Source organism: Falco punctatus (genome assembly GCF_963210335.1).
Source record: "Falco punctatus genome assembly, chromosome: 1".
NCBI lineage: Eukaryota > Metazoa > Chordata > Aves > Falconiformes > Falconidae > Falco > Falco punctatus.
Genome location: NC_137580.1, coordinates 69,849,638 through 69,865,788, shown reverse-complemented (window position 1 = coordinate 69,865,788; position 16,151 = coordinate 69,849,638). Strand labels below are relative to the sequence as shown.

The window sequence follows — 16,151 nt, the reverse complement described above, 5'->3', positions numbered from 1 at the left end:
GATATGAAACTGGCTTGAACATGGTCAAGGCACAGAGGAAGAATACAGAGCCATAAGTAAACACTTTCGATGTGTTCTAGGGTAATAGCTTTGCTTCCTTTCCTTGTTAAATGTGAAGTGTTAATTTACTCAAATTCCTGTACTTCCCTCTGTTTTTTAATTACTACTTGCAGAATCTCAAAGCTTTTTATGAAAAAAACAAAGTATCTCTCCATTAGGATTGTTCATCCTTTCATGGGGGCCAGGAATCCACAAACACCAGTCCACTAAACGGAACAGAGCGCACCAGCAACCTACCCGTGCCTCCCTCCTTGCCTTCACCAACCACTTCCCCAGGATGCACGTACTTAATGTCGTAACTCTGAAAGGGGCACGTGTGGGTAAGGGACAGATGTCGCTTTGCACCGGCAACATCCCAGTTCTCAGGCTCACGTAGTTGCTGACAAGAAACATGTTAACGCTCCTGAGAAGCCCAAGTCCACCTCAACAACAGCTTCAGCTCCTGCTCCCGAATGCACTGCTCACAGTAGCGTAATAGGAAAGAGACGGACCAAGTAAGCAGAGTGGATGTTCTGCTTAGCACAAAGGGTTTTGAGGTGTGAACGAGAAATCTGACAGTGTACGTGCTGCTGTCCTCACCTGTTTCGTGACAAATTTTCACCCTGTTCAGTCCTGATACTGCTGTTTCAAGCAACAGCCAGATGGATTAATGAGACCAAAGCGAGCAGTTAGTTTACCCACATCATGGTGGGATTTTTTGGGGTTCATGGGGTTGGTTTGTTTTTGTTCCGAGGTTTTTTGTTTGCTTTTGTGGGTGTGGATTGTTTTTATGGGTGATTTTTTTTTAATTTCACCCACAAACAAACAAAATCAGCAACCGAGAAATCACAGTGCAGAATTCGTACCCCAGGGTTAGGAGCCTCTGCCATGGAAACCAGCCAGCAACAGCCTTATTTTAGTAACTCCGCGTAAAGCATGCTTTCCTTATTTTGGAATAGGAAAGGTTTTTGTTATAGATTACTTAAATCCTCTCGTTTTATCATTTTACTTTTTTTTTTTTTTCCTCTTTTTTTTGATGGTAGGGAGGCGGGATGCGCGGGAGAGGCGGGAGGTGCCCGATGCAGCACACGCACCCGTGTTCGCTCCGCGCCCCGCTCAGCGCAGCCACCGCCACAACCGCCAACACCGGGGGGGGGGGAAACATAGAAGACCGAAAGAACCGACAACCCAAACCCCGCATCGCCACCCGCAAGGCGCGAGTACACCCTGCCGCCACCTCCCTCCCGCCTGCCGCAAAGCCAGCCCGCAGCCCCCCCCCCTCCCCGCCGCCAGCAGCCCCCGGTACCTCTCCCGCCGCCGCGGACACAGGGCTCCGGGCAGCAGCTGGGCAGCGCGGCGCGGCGCAGCCTCCCCGGCACGGCGGGTCCCCGGGCACGGGGGTCCGCCCCTCCCCCCGCCCCGCCCCCCCCGGTGCCGCCAGCCTCCGCCCCAGGCCGGGCACGGCGGGGGCTCCCCGGGGCTGCGCGTCCCTCGGCGCCGCGGGCGGCAGGCTGGGGGAGGGGCGGCTGTGCAGCTGTCACAGCGCTGTCACCTCGGTCAGCCCGAGGCACCTCGGCCAGCCGCCCCTCCGCTGGGAGGGCCGTTCGTCGCACCCCGCACGGAGCAGGAATGTCGCCTCCCAGGGCCACGCTGCCACTCAGGCTGCCCACCGCAGCTGGGGGCAGGTGCAAAGAAAGGGTAAAGGCACGGATATTCTGCTCCGGGTGCATGCAGAACAATTGCATAGGAGAATAAATAAATAATAATTAAAAAAAAAATCTAACTAGTTCATGTGTGGTGTTCCCATCAAGGCACTTCTGCTTCCTAAAGAACCACCAAGTGCGTGCACCTCGAGGCTATGAGACAGGCTGTCTCAGCCTCATTTCACAAGCTACACTGGTTGTATGAGAGCAGGTTCAAACGCAGCATGTTGCTACTTCACTTGTGGTAGCATTACAAGAATTAAGCTGACTACAAATCCAAGTGAAAAAAAAACACCCACTTTTTTTTAATCACACTAAGTTTTCCATAAGAATCCAGTCTGGGAAGTCTCTTCCCCCTACCCTGGAACCTGAAAAGTCAAAACACTCCTCTTTGTATTATCATAGGGGTGGAAGGAAAACAAACAGGATTACCCAGCTCCGTTAAAAACAGGCCAGGGAATTAAGAGGTCACAAGACCATTAAGATGCATTCTCCTTTAAATAATTCCAGCAAGCCTGCTGGAAAACCCTCAGACATTAGAGCACATTTCAGAGTTCCAGCTGTTCGCACCCCCATGAAAAATGTTGCTAATAAAGCATGAGACAGCAGTCTCTGCTGATTTTATTTTTTTCCTGGGCCACCAGCTTTTCAGACAACCACTGAAAAAATCCGTATCTGTTCTTTCAGTGCAATGTCCTTTTCTTGCAGGGCTGCTTCAACAGAAAAAAAAGCCATTTCTGAGTAGCACCTGTATATTACAATCACCAGTGAACCAAAAATGATCAATACGCAATAAGTGTAATGAATTTTTCTCTCTGATTCTTTATTTTCAGAATACACACTGCAAGTCTCCAGTGTCACCACTGAATCTCAAGAGAGATTCTCTTTTCAAGGTAAAGCCTGCTTACTTGAGAGGCAGGACTGTGGCCTTCATATTAAACTCTGAAACCATTGAAACAGTATCCTGCCAGCCTGAACTTTAAACATACGAATTTACATCAGTGAATATTGGTGGAGCCACTTTTGATAACTTTGGATTTCTGCCTCAACTTGATCCTGCTTGGCTGCCAGGGTCACTTTGTTGAAATACTAGATACTCAAGACCCTTATAAACAAACTACACAAGCACAGAATGTTCCAACCATGATTAAAGGTAAAAGTTAAACGCATAATGAGCCTGAGGAAGCCAACATCCACAGTACTGTCTTATTTGTCAAAGTTACACTTACTTTAAAACTGTAAGAAGCCTGATTTTAAGTAGACGTGTTCCATCATTTTGCTGATGATAGTACAGAGCAGAGAGAACTAACTTTGTAATTTGCATAACAATGTGCTTTCAAAGTACAATTTGTAACTAGCATGCTCTCCAATATAGAAATATCTGTCACCAATAACAAAATTATTCAAATGTTCCAACCTTCACATGTGCTATTATTTCTGTCTTTTCTCTTGTTTAAACCACACAGTTCAGGTGATTTAATGGTAGTCTCTTCGTTTTCTCTGGAGAGTCTGTCAGTACTAGCAGGAATTGTGAATATTTACCTCCCACATAATTTGCAGGATGAGAATAAATGTAGCATTTAAATCCTTTCACTCAGATTTGCTTAACACACAACTCAGATTTTGTCCTTTAAATAATATTCTTTGCTCTCTGAAATCTTAAATGTTGAATTGCTACTCTTTCATGTTTTTGGAGATACCATAAATTGAAGCCATATTAAGTATGTTTTACTCCTGTGTTGCAGTATTTAGGGAAAAGTGAATCAGTAAGATCAATTTATACAGAGATCATATAGCAGTAAAAATGCACCAAAAATTTGTTTTGAAAGACATGTGCATGATGTAAATCTTTGCAAGCTATCTTAATTGAGAAACATGATCCTCACTTTTTGCCTTCGATAGTAGGAATTTCTGTTTGCAGGTAGGGTTAATCACAAGCGCCATCCTCCATCAATGATTAGTTCATTTCCAGTCACATAGGCAGACTGAAATGACATAAAAAGCAACAATAATTTTAACAAATGTGTCATGGCTATTGATTACAGGTAAACACATTTTCCTTAAATTCAAAAACCTGCTTTTTTATACAAACCCTTTTTTTGTTTTACAAAAATATCTGAATTGATAGAATAAAACCAAATTTAGAAATGGAAGCCTTTACCTCACCCTATGATGTTATTAGCTCTGTTCAGCTAAACAGAAACTGTCCATGTCAGCCAATAATTATAAGGGGACCTAACTGAAAATTCAGATTAGGCAGACAGTGAGGTACACAATTGAATTGTTGCCATTCTTCTCTATGTCAGTACTGGAATATATTGGAAAATTGGAATTCTGTCTATACATGGTTGAAAACCCTATGATCAGACCGGAAAAAATTAGTAGCTTTAGAGAACACTAAAACCAAGATGAAAATGAGAAATCAGATTACTGATAGATAGCAGCATTAAGACTGAATTAACTCCTTTCAAGTATCATGTTATGCTCAGTAGAACTGCTGGGCAAGTCCAGAGGAATCTAGTCCAGTTTTAGATTCATAGTAAGTTTACAGCATCCAAAGTGACCTTGATGTGTGCTCATTAGCGTTGGTGGTATTTGCAGTGGTCATTAAGGGTTTTGTGTGTAAAAGCTTCAGTGGGTCTTTTGTTTTCCTTACGCTGAAAGGGTAAATTCACTCTGAGCATTAGCCCTTTCAGCCAACGTTTCCAGCAGCTCTACACAAGTATTTGCTCTTGAATAGTGAGGGTAGGTGATGGCTACTAATTCTACCTCCTTAAAATACTTTCTAGTTGTGGTGCAAACTTGCAAAAGCAGGCAAGCCCATTTCTCCCATCATTCAGAATGATCCGGGGTCAGACAATTTGCTCAGGTGTCAGGAAACCATCAGGCTATGGTACCAAATGCATGAAGCCTTAACATCGCTGTCAACATTCAGAGCACTTTTTGTATCATAGGTTGAACTTGGTAAAAGATTTAATTATTTAAATAACCCAGCTCAAAGAGAGTATAAATCCTTCTAAAGAAAATTCTTGCTACTGTGAAGCAGCAAAGCAGCACAGGATTCTGTGACAGGAAATTTTATTGTTCCATACTTACTTCATCAGAGGCCAAGTACACAAAGAGATGGGCCACTTCTTCAGCAGTAGCCATCCTGCCAGTCTTCTGTCTGGCTAGAAAGTCTTTCAGGGCCTAGATACCCAAGAGCATTTGGTACATCAAAAATAAAACCCCAATTATTTTAGTCCAATTAGTATGACATGTGCGAAGCAATACTGGGAACAAGTCATAAATAACTTTTTTTTATTACACTGAGTAGGGAATTTATGCTAGAAAAAGAAATTAGAAAACTAACACCAGCGTGAATTTCGGGTTGAAAAACAGGAGACTGGACCTAGACATCTGGTTCCAGAATAAAGCCAAGATAAGTCCTTCTTCCTTTGGTGGTAGATATTCCCAGGCCCTTCAAATGAGGGCTCACAGTTATCTAGTTAGTAAGGTTGAACAACCTAAGTAATTTTGACATACAAGGGCCAGAATGCCCTTTTTATCATGGTTTTGCAGTAGCTTGTGGCTACCACATGCTACAGTAGAAAATGCCTTATACTTCTGCACTAGATACTGTAACCAGTGGTTGCAGACACTTCCACAGGTGACAGACCCTCTGTATTCACTACCCAACAGTACCCTTCTGAGGCATTTTAAGACTTCTGTCTTAAGTACAAATTGTCCAAACTATTAAAGGCAACACTACTGTTATCATTGGCACTCTGAAATAGGGGACATTCTTGACTGCTGGCAGAAGTGCCACTATATATTTATTTTTTAAAGTGAGTTAAACATATGTACAACCATGATCAAAGTAATAAATTGCTTTCTCACCTGTTCTGGGTTAGGGCGGGCTTGGATTCTTTCCTGTAAAGATGGTGTGTCGACAGTCCCTAAGCAAAATTTTAAATTAAATTTTAAGTCAACTGCATCAACAATCAGTTGATTTTCATTCATTGTTCAACAATGAACAAAACAGTTCATTGGTTCTATTTCTATGTCTTAACATTTACGTGAAACTTTATAATATGATTCAGGAGAAAGACTGCAGAACTATCAACATAGCATACAATTCTAAATTTCAATAGAAGGCAAGACTTTTGAGTATTAGATTAATTACTTTTCATGTCATTAAACACCTGAACCCCCTGCCTGCTTCTAACTTCCTAGATTATCTTTGAACATAAGCATTCAAATTCTGTGTAATGCATATATAATGTGCATGTGCTGCGTTAACAGACTAAACATACAGCCTAACTACAGAAGTAACCGCTTTTCTACTTTAAATCTCAGAAATGTTTCAAGCATGTCCTGTTCTTTGAGATTGCTCATAACTTCAGCTGCCACTTGCAAGTCTGTTCTTTGTTAATGATTTCAAACTAAATGGGCCTTCCAGCACCTGTTCCCAGTTTACCAAGTAATGTAAGAATACTTACCAGGACATATGCAGTTGCATCTGATGCCTTGTTCAATGAAATCAGCAGCCACAGACTTCGTTAGACCAATAACTGCTGCCTTTGAAGTACTATATACACATCTGTTCACAACTCCTAACAAAGGGTCAGTGTGAAGGCAGCATAGAAATTATTAAAAAAAGAAGAGAGGCAAATTTGTTCAATATGCACATGGTTTTGGACCCCAGCATTTCCTGTAGCCCCTCCATAGCAGCAGGCTAACTAGAATGCTGACTGCCAGGATTCTACTCTAGTGTACACCACAGCAAAGCACACAATCTTTCAATAGTTATAAGTTTGGGGAGTAGTCTAGGAAAGTTAACAAAGCAAACAAAGATTTAGTAACAGTAGTCACCCATCTGTTAGTCAGCACCAGGCTTCCTGGGGAAGCATAACTGCTGTGCTTGCGTAACTGTCTTTTCTTCATCAAGAGCAGACATAGCAGAAAGTCACTGGAAGTAATTCCTTTTTGTGAAAATAACCTGGTAAAAGGGATGCTACGAAACATTCAGGACAGATTCAAAAGTTCAGAGGCAAGGATCTTGATGTTTCTGCAATTTTCCATCTGTGCCCTTGTGTGTATGTACAAGTTGATGTGTTCACTGTTTTTTAATTGCATCCCTCCACAGGACTAGCACTGTCCTCTAAATTCAAAGTTATGCAATTATTTATTTTGCTTTCCCATAACTCTAAAGATTTATTAAGGAACTCTAGCAAGATACTGACCTTTAATGCTGGATGCCACAGAAGACATATTTATAATATTTCCAGATTTCTGTTTAAGCATCTGCAAAAGAATACTTAGGTCATTCAAATGCAAAGCTATTTTGTCATCTACAGATCCAACAAAATAACCCATAACAACCTCCAGAACAGCCCCACATGCAATTGGTACACAGTGTAACAAAGCTTAATTGGCATGAGTACGCGTTTACCTCTTTTTAATCTGTTGACTGTAGTAGTAAAACAGAACCTGAATTTTTCACTAGTTCTCCGAAGTCATCTGGGGGTGAAGACTATGACAGGAAAAGATTTTTTGCTGGAGAGCCACCTCTGAATCATTGCCCTCTTGTCACCACAGTAAGTTACCCTACATAGACATCTGCTCATGCCATCTACTGATGCAGTAATTCACTTGTCCCATTCAAACCCTTCTTGCTTTGGAGAAGCAAGCAGCTTCTACAGCACAGCTCACTAGCATCTTTGAATTATAGGTAAGTTTCCTTAAGTTATAAACTTTTTAGGCATACCAAAACCTGATACGCCTAAAGCTGTTATAACACCACGTCTGAAAATGAAGATGAGCTAAGGAAAAAAACCAGAAAACAGCTATCAAACCAAAACACAAAAAAAACAAACAAAAAAGAACTGGAACAACACTGAAAAAAAAAAGTAGTCATCATCCAGTCATGGTCATTGCTTCCACATCTGGCCTTTGCATTTACAGGAATACAAAAACCTTATTCAGTCCACAAATTTTTGTAGTCCCGAAGCTAGTTATTGTGTCAAACACAAAATGTCCTCAAGCTGCTAGACTGTCTAATTGAGTTGTTGTTCTGATAATCAGCATGTTGGCAGCAGTGGCAACAAATTGCTTCACGAGATAGTTTCCAGAGTTCCATAAAATTCACATTAATATAGATTATTTACAAATATTTTGTAGCAGTGGTATTGTGCAGCTGTGTGCTATGGTATAATATGGTAGCACTGTATTGCAATGGCTGCCTCACTGCTCTGTATTTGAAGGGTTTTAGTTACAAATTACATAGACCAAAACCCCTGAATTAATCTTCTCTATCATATCCTTTAGATCGGTTGTCTACTTGAAGGATTACACAATGCAGAGAATGTTTTAGAGTAGGATTGATATAATTTAAGGGCTTTCACTAACCAAACCTGCATATTTGCATTTTTATCTCAAATCCCATGCTGTCAGTGGCAACAACTTATGCTTCTCACACTTTAATGTAGCAGAGACTAAAAATTATGGGCAACCAAGCCTCTACCTTAGGAAGGAATGTCTTGATCATGAGGTACATGCTGCGAACATTGAGGTTCATAGTGAAGTTCCAGTCTTGCTCCTCACACTCCAGAATGGTTCCATGATGAACAAACCTGGAATAAGCACATGAAGTGGATTACTGTTTGTGTTTTATGTTTCTGTGGCATTTTACGTACATTTTTCTATTACTGTTTTGCAGTAGCTAACTCTTCCAGCCTTGAAAAGGAAGGACAAGAGCTCTACTAAAGAAAGCAAGCAACAGTATGTTTCTTCTGATGAGTATCAGGGACACCAGGCAGACTTGGTATGTGCCAAGGACTGCTTAGCAATAGAGAAATTAAAAAAAAAAAAAAAAAAAAAAAAATGTAGAGCACTACTAGGCCATTGCTCACAGCTGTGCTAAGAGAGCTGAAGCCACCAGTACAGGGCACCTATAGAGTGGGGAAATCAAATGCCAGAGCCATTCTACCTTGGCCTGGGTAACAAGACTGTGCACAAGAAGTTCAGTTTTGACGAAAAGATATGGAAGTTTGTATTAAAGGTATAAACTGTATGATAACAATAGAAATAAAGTGCGTTTAAATAATAAAGAAAGTATTTCTGGAGAATAGGGAAAACTGGAGAAATAGTAGGATCAAATGGAAGCTAGTTACCCTGCAATGTTACAGAGAACATCAATCTTTTCAATCTCCTTGGCCAGATTTTCTATCTGCTCCTTTTTGGTAACATCCAGAACTCGTATTTGAATGCCTAGAAGAACAAGGTATTTGCACTGGTTTTAGCAAAGGATCAACAGTTTATTTTTCTGAAGTGCTGAGGATTGCACCTACAATTCGAGTCAGCAGCTTGCCAGAAACAGTCCCCTCAGTGGTGCACCAAGACATAGAGACTAGTGAGTGAGAGCTGCACTTAATCATTAAGTTAGTGCAATGGTTAAATTGGGACAGCAATGGACAGCGTGTTACGCTATTTAAATTTTCAGAAGGGAATTAAAAGAAGATCAACTGATTTGTTTGCCATACAGCATCACACAAGCAAATGAGCTAATGTATTTTACCATAAAAATGTTTCCAATAAATTTGAATTCCACTATACTCTTGAACTGAGGAAATACAGAACCTGTATGATCATAACAAGATTTCATGCGCATTATTACAGAATAATAATTGGAACTATTTACGTGTCACACACTTGCAGTCATATTGCATGCCATCTATGCATGTATATTTGAAGACATTATGAATCAGCTTTATATCATCTAATTATTGAGGAAAATAATTTTGCATAAACCATTAACTTCTATTACTTGGAATAGTATCATGTCAATTACTTAATTGCAAAAACATAAGCATCGTATTCATAGACTTGTTTATGATCAGAAGGAGCCTTGGAATCTTACTGCTTTTCACTGTCTACTTATTTCAGCCTCTGACAGCTGTGGCTGTGCCTGTGCCATACTTTCAAGACAGACACTGATAAAAAAATAATCCTTCTGTTCTCCAGAAGACTGAGATAGTTTCTGCAAAACAAGTTCAGGCACAAATCGTCAAAACACTTCTCGATAAAGCAGTTCTGTTAAGAGGCGCTGATTCTAAGGCCAACCAGAGCAGTGCTATCCCTGGGACAGACGAGAAGAGAGCAAAGTAAAAGAACTGCACTTCCAGGTGAGCTGTAGTATGATATGATATAATCTACATGTTTTTTTACCTCAATTTACTGAAGTAGCTTCTCTCAGCCATGCCAAGGCTGAATCCTCACTAGGGAATAGGCATACTTCATGACACACTTTGCCTGCACCCTCACTCCACACCGTGCGTAAAGACTGAGCTGTGCCCCCTTCTCAAATACATGAGATTTTCATCCAAAGGAAGCCTGGATTAGTGGAAGAGGACTCAGGGTATACTCCAATAATTTTCTTAGTGGGTACAATTAGGCTCCCAGGGGACGAAGACTTGCTGCTGATCACCCTTTTGCATATCCTACATCTAGGATGAAGAGACATCTAGCACAGATCACATGTGTGCCCCAAAACATAGTTAGTTTGGTTTTTTTACAGTTTAGTCATGTGCAACTGGTGACACACAGTCTAATGAAGGTCTGCAACTACCTGTTGAGAAACTGTAAAGGAGAGAGCAGACTTCTCAGAGGCCCACACTGGAAGGATGAAAAACAACAGAAAGAAGCTGGAACATGGGAAAGTGTCACTGAATATATTTGGGTTTTGTGGATTTGGGTGGGATTTCTTTGTTGTTTGTTTCACAATTTTTATTTGTGGTGTTTTTTTTTTGTTTTGTTTTGTTTGTTTTTAAATGTAATTCTTTTAAAACCATGAAGGCAATCACACTGGAACAGGGGCTGACAGAGGTTGTTGAGGAAGTTCTGTCCTTAGAGATGTTCAGAACTTGACTCAACACAGCCCTGAACAATCTGCTCTAACCAGAGCCGCTTTGAGCAGTAGGCAGGACTAAATGGCCTCCGGAGGTCTCATCTAGCACACCATACATGATTCTGAAATGCTGTAAAGCTGTCCATAAAGCATCTGAGTGATGTCTAAATTATGGGAGAATTTCATTTGACATGTTTAAAAATCTGTTTCTTTTGAAGCCAAACTGACAGTTCCATGAACAGGCTTTATATGCCTTAGTTAACTGATAGAGACACTTTTGAAGAGATTTGTGTATAACGATGCAATTAGACTACAGACTGGTGATTAACATCACCACTGGAATTACCCTCTTCTGGATAAAATTCAAAGACTACAATGTGCCAAGCCTTGATGAATTATGGCTTAACTAATCATATCAAAAGGATGAAAATGGCTCTGAGTATATGGAAAATTATGTCTTTCCTTGTGAACATATTAGCTGAGGGGAAAAAAAACTACACAGTTCAAGATGTAACACTTTCCTAAAGACCCTCAGAATGAACTTGGAAAGTCCTAAAGTTCTTGAGGAATTACAAAGGGATTGCCTGTGGTGAACTCCAGTCAGTAGAGACTGATTCACTCTAAATGCTGTGCCACAGAAAAATTTGCATATTTGGCTGACACCCTATAATAGGAATTCATTAAATCCACTTCCTTCCGTCAAATTAATTTGGAAGCATTTTCAGTTGTAAAACATACCTAGGTCTTATTTATTAATTCAAGACTGAAAAAAAAAAATTAACATCGTGTCCCATACTTGCATCAGCTATGACTAAGAAACAGAGCCATGCAAAACCTTCTCCTTGAAGTATGGTCCTGTGGTACCAGTGGGAAAGCAGCCTTCAGGCCTGAGCATTTGTACAAACAGAGTAGGCTTACTCCACGTTGGTGGAATTAGTTTCTGAAGACACACAAATTCTTCTAGACAGCAATCTCTTTAACACATTCCTTATTAAGCATGGGTCACGGAAATGCAAGGACTGAATCTACTTTTTGTGTAGCTGAATGTTAGCTCTTATGATCAGAGAAAAGCATTCCATGCCTTTCAGAGTGGTATGTTTGACAGCCTAGAGATCCCAAAAGGTAACTGGAAATGGGTGCCATTCTGGGAAGCAGAAATCAACTGCTTCTGTGACACAGGAAACTCAAAAGTTATTCCACATGCTTGGACTATTACTCTATCCAATATACTGATGTTGCAGTAGTTTTCATGCTAAATATCTGCGGTTCCACACCACAGAATAAAGTAATGCCAACATCTAAAGAATCAGTCTGGATATTTTCCATTTCTTCTGGCCTTTTGAAGTTTGCCCTATCCTCAAATCCTATTTCAGCCAGTCTACAACAAAACTTGCAAGAGCTGACCTAATGCCTACTGTAGGTCACTTACCTGGATATTTCTCCAGTTCTTTCAGCTTCGACTCATTGATGTCTGTAGCAATGACTTTGGCTCCTTCTTTAGCAAAAGCCTGAAGAATACAAGAGAAGCAGTTTAGATATTCTAGCTCTTACCAGAAATAAAATCTTATTTTCCTCTAGTTTCCTTTTTGGCTTGAAATAAAAACCTGAAGGCAGCTGGTCTCTCACTTTTCATTCTGGGCATGTCAACGAGTAATGGACATCAGTTGCCACACATCCCAGGGACAGCTAACTAACTATATGTGACAAAGAAAAAGGTCCTAAATCTGTCTTAAGTAAGGAATCCACAAATAAAGTATAAGAACAGTAACCAGAGTAAGACAACCGGTATTATTATTGCCCTTAATAGCTGCACATGCACTAGCACATAGCGCTGGAATTGCCTGTACTGCAGGATTTAAATGAAGTTATGGGATTTGACAGGTAAAGGCACGAGGAATGACGGTATAAAAACTTAACAAAAATCTTTTGCATCCAAATAATTGGACTAGAGTAATGTTAAGAGAAGCACAGATTTTCTTTAGTATTTAGAGGTATTCCTGCATTCTTGATGCTCACCTCTACATTGCAATTACTGATAAATCAACAGGTACGCTACCAAAGTAACCTCTGTGTCAAAAGTATTCTGACATCTCAGACTGCAGCCCCTAATCTTCAACATAAGTTCCTCAAGTGCAGCTTAAAAGGATAGCGGCATTAAACATGCCAGCCTTCTGTGGCTTGCTGAATATTTACAAAGTGAAATTATCAGGAAAATTACCTGCTTCTTGGACTAAGTGTTTTAATGTAAATGCCAAGATCAGCAGACTTCTGCATTCTTAACTGCATGCATGAGAAACTAACTAGTCTGGCAAAAATCCTACTTACAGGAGCTTTTCCTGGCTTGCTGATTACCTTACAGAGGTACTAAGATAACTCTGCTAGTGTCTCTATCTGCTACGGGAGTAGGAAGTAGCAGGGGACGAACTGGTCAAAAGGAATTGAAAAGTAACTAGAACATTAATACATATGTTGAATTCTGTTTAACAGTAACATTTGTAAAGGATTTCTCACAGTTGCTCATTGTGAACAATACTGTAGCTGTGCTGTGAGTATCACGTAGACTTAGTTAGGCCAACTATTAACATAGGTAAAATATCTTGGCTTTACTGTAGGGGATTATTGCAGTATTGAGCCTTATAACAGGGAAATATTGCCTTACCTCCTTATCTTGTCTCAGAAAAAAGTAGCAGAAAGATTAAAGGTACAGACAGTACCAACCATATATTGTTGGAAAAGCAGTTGCAGCCTTTCTTAGATCTTGCTCTTATCCCTAACGACACCTCTCAGAGCTGAAGACTTTTAGAAATTCCATCAGCACAAAGCACACATGATGCAGTATAGCGACTGTATTATTCCTTGATTTTTTCAATGGGTAGTTCTGGCTTCATCTATGCTTAATTAGAAAGCCTGCTTGCTGCAGATGTCATTGGACAAGCTAACTTTAGAGGCCTAGCTTCGGTACAGGAAAACATTTTCCAACTTACTATAGCAGCTGCTCGCCCGATCCCCTGTGCTGCTGCAGACAGTAGTATGATTTTCCCATCAAGCCGGCCCATACTGCTAACCTGTGCAGGCAGAAAATGTCACAGAATCTTTAACAAAAAGGTGAGTCAACAGCTCTCCCTGGGAATCAGATGCAAATGCATTCTAAAACCAAGACATGATTCAGAGTACCTCTGCCATCAAATCACATCACAGGTTGTCCTGTTCAGCTGCAGTGTGACCTTGAGTCAGCCAGGGTTCTGGGAGGGTGGACTGCCTCCAACTTTTTTTTGTATGGACCTCAAAAAGGTCAAGAAGCTTGTGAGTTCAAAAGTCAAGATTTACTGTAACAGAAATGGGACTTAATTTCCCTTGAAAAGAAAGAAGTCAAGATGAAACAGAAGTACAATAGCTCGTAATCTAGTGTTTCCACCGTCCATTGTGTTCTTCAAAAGCAGGTCTGTCTACTGTTCCCCTCAAACTACAAATGCATCAACTTTCTAAGTTGCAATAAATCCCACACAATAGCCTGGCCTTGGTGTCTGCTGTGATCTGTCTTCGAACCTTCCAGCACAGCAGATTCCCTGCTCCAACAAGGCAGGGGGTACAGGGGAACAAAGCTCTGTCCTGTCACACCTCTCACGTTGCTTGCTCGCAGGGGACTATGAGCATGCTTGGGTCCAGCAGTAGGGAACCTCTGGGAGGTTGCACCTTACTCAGTGTGTAGCAGTTGAAAAGCAAAATGTAGCCCAAGCACACACTTCAACGCTGAATTGTGTTTAAGGAAATACAGCATACAAAAGTTGCAAACAAGTAACAGCAAGTAACAACCTCTCACTCCTATGGATTTTTTGTTATTTAATGAGTAAACTACTTAACAGGATGTTTCAAGGAACTGCCTAAAAAAAGGTCAGGTCACTGTGTTCCAGTCAGATGCAACATCTGGTGTGCATTAACTCTGTTCCCAATAAGCAAAGCTTTCTGCACTTTAATAATCCAGAACAAAATTTGTTTCTGTAGCTATGAGCATATAAAGGTGCCCTGAGAACCTAAAGTTTTTAAATACACACATGAATCCAACGTATTGAGTGCTGCAACTGAGAAGTTAAGATGCCATAATCTCCCCTAGGTTAGCAGACAATGCTATCATCTAGAGATGCTCAAATCGATGCTGTGACTCAGATTACCAAGTCAAATTGAGTATCCTACTTCTTAAAGCAGATTAATTTCTGATTTTGACCAGAAGTCCTGATTGTTTTCCCAGCAGCTTTTCTTGACAAAAGTGCTAGCAAAACTAGTGCTTCCCCAAAGAAAACAGGTTCAGGAAATCAGACTTCTCATATTTTAACTGAAAAGTTATTTTTGTTCTAATATAAAAAAAACATTCTATCTTTTGATTTAAAGTCAGACTGAGTTGCAGACTGCTTCAAGACACTGAAATGTCTCACTGTAGGTTTCCTCTCATAACCAGGACATGCGTGCACACAAAGAAAGAAACAAAGCACAAAAGGACAGTTTAAGCAAACAATAACAGAGATGCACCTTTCTAATTAGGTTAAGCCACAATACCTTAAGATTGCTTTTCACATTGGCTAGTAAAATGAAGACATATCCTACTATCAGAGGTGTTCAAAGAGATATAAGGTTACACGAGATTAGGCCTGTCTTAGTATAACCTTTTTTGCATTGACAGCTGAAAAATACCAAGTTAAGCAAGCAAAATGAGATTACACACTCCCACCCACCCACAAAACTAGGTTGCACTCTCTAACATGCCAGGCTTTCCAAAAGGCTGCTACTCAAACACAAAAATCTGGGAAAGGATTTGCTACAATTAATAGAACCTGAGTAACTTAGCAACGAGCTCAAAGTGCTCCCTCAAGGCAGAAGTAGCTTTTTCTTATCCTTTGTTAGCCCGTACATCTTTTCAGTGGGGAAAAAAACCCAACCCAAACCTGATCAGTTCAAGTACTTCCCCAAGTCAAGTTAACACTTTGGAAGCAAAATGCACTGTAAGTATATTTTCAATGTAACAATCAGTTTTTATGATCATTAGCCACACCGATTCTATGAAGCATTTGATAGTCACTCACCAAGAGACCTCAAACAGCTTGTTTATTTACTGACCTTTGTACAAAAGGAAGTTGTAGACTTACTTTTTTTTTTTGCTGTGCTTCTTGGGATTTGTAGTCTAACTGGTAAGTTTCTCTAGAGGAACTTAACTTCCTGTTGGAACATTGAGATGCTGCCATCTAGTGAAATTCAAGATATTTAAAATGCGATTGTCGTCTTGCACAGGAAAGGACAAAAAAGTATCACCATATTAGCTGTCCATTTTCCAAGGAATTCAAGAAATCAACAGGATTCCCACCAAAGAGGGCCACAAATCAATTTCCCCCAAGCATTCTCATTTTAGCAATATAAACTATCAAATTCCCAACTAGGGCAATACTTGCATGATGAATTTTGTGCGTTTGTTGTTGGTTGGTTTTGTTTTTTTTTTTTGTTTGTTTTTTTTTTTTTTGTTTTTTTTTGTTGTT

General features: G+C 40.4%; 1 protein-coding gene across 3 annotated transcripts; it reads right to left on the bottom strand.

Moving 5' to 3' along the window:
• Positions 1-2,934: 2,934 nt before the first annotated feature.
• On the bottom strand, positions 2,935-16,086 carry BDH2 (3-hydroxybutyrate dehydrogenase 2). Of its 3 annotated transcripts, none has more exons than XM_080386584.1 (10): positions 15,705-16,086; positions 13,614-13,694; positions 12,059-12,137; positions 8,897-8,993; positions 8,248-8,356; positions 6,968-7,028; positions 6,224-6,337; positions 5,622-5,680; positions 4,839-4,931; positions 2,935-3,727 (listed from the first exon to the last, which is right to left on the bottom strand). In XM_080386584.1, the coding sequence occupies exons 2-10, from the start codon at positions 13,683-13,685 to the stop codon at positions 3,674-3,676; spliced, it is 738 nt and encodes a 245-aa protein (XP_080242710.1). In that variant the 5' UTR covers positions 13,686-13,694; positions 15,705-16,086; the 3' UTR covers positions 2,935-3,673. The 3 variants fall into 3 exon arrangements, with proteins under 3 accessions (XP_080242710.1, XP_080242708.1, XP_080242709.1); XM_080386582.1 differs by lacking the exon at positions 15,705-16,086 and adding an exon at positions 13,804-15,243; XM_080386583.1 differs by lacking the exon at positions 15,705-16,086 and adding an exon at positions 13,804-15,242 and having other exon boundaries at positions 13,614-13,721.
• Between the last annotated feature and the right edge of the window lie 65 nt (positions 16,087-16,151).

Bases quoted from the DNA above. Each gene is read 5' to 3' on its own strand.
- BDH2 (XM_080386582.1), bottom strand. The intron at 5,681-6,223 runs GTAAGTATTCTT...AATTTTGCTTAG, and splicing joins ATGCAACTGCATATGTCCTG to GGACTGTCGACACACCATCT. The intron at 3,728-4,838 runs GTAAGTATGGAA...ATGTCATTTCAG, and splicing joins TGTACTTGGCCTCTGATGAA to TCTGCCTATGTGACTGGAAA.